Source organism: Nicotiana tomentosiformis, chromosome 5 (assembly GCF_000390325.3).
Source record: "Nicotiana tomentosiformis chromosome 5, ASM39032v3, whole genome shotgun sequence".
In the NCBI taxonomy this organism is placed as follows: Eukaryota; Viridiplantae; Streptophyta; class Magnoliopsida; order Solanales; family Solanaceae; genus Nicotiana; species Nicotiana tomentosiformis.
Window position 1 is genome coordinate 7063930 of NC_090816.1, and position 4629 is coordinate 7068558.

Genomic DNA, 4629 nt, shown 5'->3' on the forward strand with positions numbered 1-4629 from the left:
TAGCTTAAACACATCTAGACCGTTGGGCTTGGTGTGAAAGAAATTTTAAGGAAGATGCTTACATGGTGTAGACATGTAATTTTTGACACTCTCTAAAATTTTATACTACCTCTTTAGTGCTTAGATGTCGGTTTTATGTCTAATTTGCTATTTTAACTAGTTTTGACTCTTTTTGCTTATTTTATCTTAAAAGTTAAAAATTACAAAAATATTTTTCTTTATTTTAATTAAAAAATATTTTTATCTAGTTACTTCTAATTTATTATACTTTTTACAAAATCAAAAGTCAAAAAATAGTCACATAGTTGTTGGAATCTTTGAGCTTTTGTTATTCAGTACTACTATTTTTATTTTTGTTCAAATCAAAAAAAAAATCCAAAAATATTTTCTTATAATTTAGTACAAGTTTAAGATTTTAATTTTTGGTAAGTAGCATTAAATGAGTTTCTTTACATATATAAGAATTTTATCATACCCAAGACTCGAACCCAAGACCTTTAGTTAAGGGAAGAGCAGCCTCATTCGCTACACGACATCCTTTGGTGGTCAATATCACATGCCAATATTACACCCGAATCCTTTAGTTAAGGGAAAGAACATAAGTCTTACGGTGCAGATGTTGTGATATTAATTATACCAATCACAGCTAGAAAGATATCTAGCGTGTCCCTGCTTATAACAGTTGTCAATACAAATAATATCATTCACTTCATTTAAGAAAAACATGCTAAACTTAACAAACAACGTAACGTGACTAGAGCTATAGAGACAGAGAGCCTGGGCCATTGAACAATTAAGACGACATGGCTTGTTGAGAACCACCCCTAACTCTTATATATATAAGTGGAGTTTTAAATTTCACATGTTAAACTCTATGATAATAACTATTTTTTAATTACGAGAACGGGAAAATAGCTATTTATAAATTTTATCCCACTAAATGCCGACCTTGACACTTCGATTTAAATGGTGAAAATTAAGTCAAGAAAAAAGAACACATAAAATTAATGGTCTGTATGGCCATAAGAAATTTTTTACTTTTTTTCAACAAAAAAAAATTATTTATTTTTTCGGAATCGGTGCTTGTTCATAAAAATTTTAAATTTCACTTGAAGTTGAATTTCGAAATTTTTCGGAAATTTAAAAAACTCCAAAAATCTATTTTTCAAAATTTTCACTTCAAATTACTCACAAAATTTAAAAACAGCTCTAATTGTATTCATATCCAAATACAACTCTAATTTTCAAATACCATTTTCACTTCAATTTTTTTTCTCACTCTTTCCGGAATTTTACAATTCTTATGTCCAAACGCACACTAAATATCAAACGTCACAAATTACAGAGATAGCATTGACACTTTTTTCGGAAATGCTTTAGAGGAACTTTTAGCATATTTTTAGAAAATGTTTACTGTAAAATTTGTGTTCGGGTGGCCCTGTTTATAAAAATGTATTCTGAAAATAATTGTGTTTAATTTGCATGTTACATAAGAATAGAAAACTAAAGTTTTAACTATAACTTTATAAAGTTTTTTTAAACTCTTATATTACTAATCTACCTTCAGTTTATATTGTATATTTAACATCTCTAATGAATTGTGCATTATATAAAACCACGGTATATAATGGCATTCTCAAGATGCTATCAAAAACTTCAAATACAACAGAAATAAATTATAATTTATTTTACTTGTACATAATGTTTACTTGGTAATAAAATATTTATAATTAACAAAAAATAGAATTAAATTATAATCTAGAGATGGAAAGAAGAGAGGGAAAAAGAGACTTCTTTATGAGTAATTTGCATTACAAATAATATTATTTGCATAAGTGCAATTGAAAACATAGCAAATACTACATAATTGAGGAAATTAAAGAAATTTGAGGTTACATAGAAAATCAATTCAATACTTTCATCACCCCACAATATAAGCCAGTACCGACACACGCGATTATAATCCCACATCTTATATGGGATAGATAATATAAAGATTTTACCTAACCAAACACGGTGTAAATATAATCTCAAATTTATATTGAAATTGGTAACCAAACGACCCTTAAGCAGAGACACTATGAAGCACAACAGTCTCAACTGTTAGCCCAGGCCCAAATCCAAAGAGTACACCCCAATCAAGGCCTTCTCCAGTTGTACCAAACCCTTCTTTTGCTGAGGTCTTTCTCATTTCATCCAAAATAAACAAAACACAAGCACTAGACATATTTCCATAGTCACTCAATACTTGTCTTGTAGCCCGAAGTTTTTCGGGCTTTAGGCCCAATGTTAGTTCAACTTGGTCCAAAATAGCAGGCCCACCTGGGTGAGCAATCCAAAAAATCGAGTTCCAATCCGAAAGGCCCAATGGTTGGAATGCTTCCATTAGGCTTTTCTCAATGTTCTTGGAGATCAATCCAGGAACATCTTTGAGTAAGTGAAATGTTAGCCCAACTTCACGTAGGTGACCGTCGATAGCACCATCGCTATCCGGGAGTAGGGTTTGGGCTGCAGAGACAAGCTCGAACAAGGGCCTCTCGACCCCTGGAACTGGATCAGAACCTATAATGATTGCGGCTGCCCCATCACCGAAAAGGGCTTGCCCGACCATACTATCCAAATGAGTGTCACTTGGGCCACGAAACGTGACTGCAGTGATCTCTGAGCAAACAACAAGGACTCGAGCGCCCTTGTTGTTTTCGGCTAAGTCCTTAGCCAATCGAAGAACAGTGCCGCCAGCAAAGCAACCTTGTTGGTACATCATGAGTCGCTTAACCGAGGGCCGAAGCCCGAGAAGCTTAGTAAGCTGGTAGTCGGCCCCCGGCATGTCTACTCCACTAGTGGTGCAAAAGACTAAATGGGTAATCTTGGATTTGGGTTGGCCCCATTCTTTGATGGCCTTTTGGGCTGCTTCTTTGCCCAATTTTGGTATTTCAACCACAACTATATCTTGCCTAGCATCAAGAGAAGGAGCCATGTATTCACAAATATTGGGATTCTCTTTTAGAATTTCCTCTGTTAAGTGCATGTACCTTTTCTTAATCATTGATTTGTCACCTGCATTACATGAAAAACTTAATTAAAACCAATAATAATGATGATAATAATAATAATAATAATAATAATAATATGTGAGCGTATTGCCTAAACTTAAAAAATATTAAATGAACAAATCACACTGAAATCAAAAGTCAAAAAGTTAATTATGGTAACTAATCCTTCCAATGAAAATCAACAAAGAACTAAAAGAAAAGCTCAGTTTCCTTTAAATCTTGTCTCATTTGAAACTTACGAAAAAAAAATTAAAAAATAATTTTTTTTGTTACCATTCAGAAACATATTAATCAGCTCATTGCCGAAAAGATTTTAAGTTTTTTTTTTTCAATTTGATGTTGCACCAGCCTGTTAATTAAATAGAAAAGAAATATCAAATAAAAACATTCAGATTAAAAAGAAGTCAACCAAGTTGAGTATTAATTCAAAATTGTCTTAGTCCAATATTAAGGAAGATTATTATTTGTAACAGCAACATTATTATATTAAGGGATGTAATGTTGGATTTAGTCAGTATCACAAGAAAGCATATCACATGGAACACAATTTAGGAAAATACTCTACAAGTAATCATTTATCAGCGGCAAAAAAGAAAAGAAAAGAAAAGAAAAAAGAATTAAGAACAAAGTTTTGGTATACGTAGATATCTTATTTATAATCTAGAAGCACCTGTAACTATCAAAACTACAATTATATATGAGACTAATAAAAAAGAAAAGTTTAAGTTATATATAGACGTCAGTATAAAGAATTATATATAACCTAACCTCTTAAAAAATAAAATGAGTAGTAAAACGTAAACAAATAATATCTTACACATGCGCTTAAATTTCTCCTTAAGCTCAGTCATATGTTCGCTATTAGTGACTCGAAAATAATAATCAGGATAGGTGCTTTGATCAACACAGTTCGAAGGAGTGGCCGTGCCAATGGCCATGATGGTGGCCGGCCCCTTAGCACGCTGTGCCCTTCGAACCTCCTCGACGGTGACCATTTTCGCCGGAAAAAATGGTGTTTTTTACTAAGTTTTTTGGTGACCTTTGATGGTCTGGTATATATGTAGAGACTGGCTAGTTTGTGAATAAACCAACTATTGTACAAGTTATATTGCTAGTGAAGAAAATAATATTGCTTGTGTGTTGAAGTGAACTAAGATTGCATGGGTTTTGGATATTTATAGAAGAAATTTCTTAACAAACTGGTAGCTAGTATTCACGTGCTTTAGCAACTTTTTTTATAGCCGTCTGGCATATGATATTTTTCTCTTTTTCCCTTATTTTTCCAACTCTCATTTCCTTTTTGTGGCCTTCTTGCCATTCAGAATTTGAACTTGATAAATCTAATTTTTAAGGTTTTTAATTGTGTAATTTTGGAGTAGCAGTAAAATTATTTTCATATGATTTATAGGTTACGGGTTCGAGCTATAGCGTTAGGATAGGTTGTCTATATCACACCCCTTAGGATACGGCCTTTCCACGAACCCAGAGGCGGATTTAGGATTTAGTTTTAAAGTTATGGGTTCTAACCTACATTTTTTGCAATTTTAATGAATTTTTACACATAAATTTATGCTTC

At 32.4% G+C, this 4629-nt stretch overlaps 1 protein-coding gene across 1 annotated transcript; it reads right to left on the reverse strand.

Annotated features, from left to right (window-relative positions):
* Window positions 1–1776: 1776 nt before the first annotated feature.
* LOC104109127 (chalcone synthase 2) lies at window positions 1777–4261 on the reverse strand. Its single transcript, XM_009618342.4, has 2 exons — window positions 3871–4261; window positions 1777–3057 (listed from the first exon to the last, which is right to left on the reverse strand). Exons 1-2 carry the CDS (start codon window positions 4046–4048, stop codon window positions 2066–2068), a joined length of 1170 nt encoding a protein of 389 aa, XP_009616637.1. The 5' UTR covers window positions 4049–4261; the 3' UTR covers window positions 1777–2065.
* Between the last annotated feature and the right edge of the window lie 368 nt (window positions 4262–4629).

What these genes read in the sequence shown, in the direction of transcription:
- LOC104109127 (XM_009618342.4), bottom strand. Translation starts at nt 4,048, where the DNA reads ATGGTCACCGTCGAGGAGGTTCGAAGGGCACAGCGTGCTAAGGGGCCG. An exon ending in GGAGAAATTTAAGCGCATGT is followed by an intron (nt 3,058 to 3,870) that starts GTAAGATATTAT and finishes CATGTAATGCAG; the next exon opens with GTGACAAATCAATGATTAAG.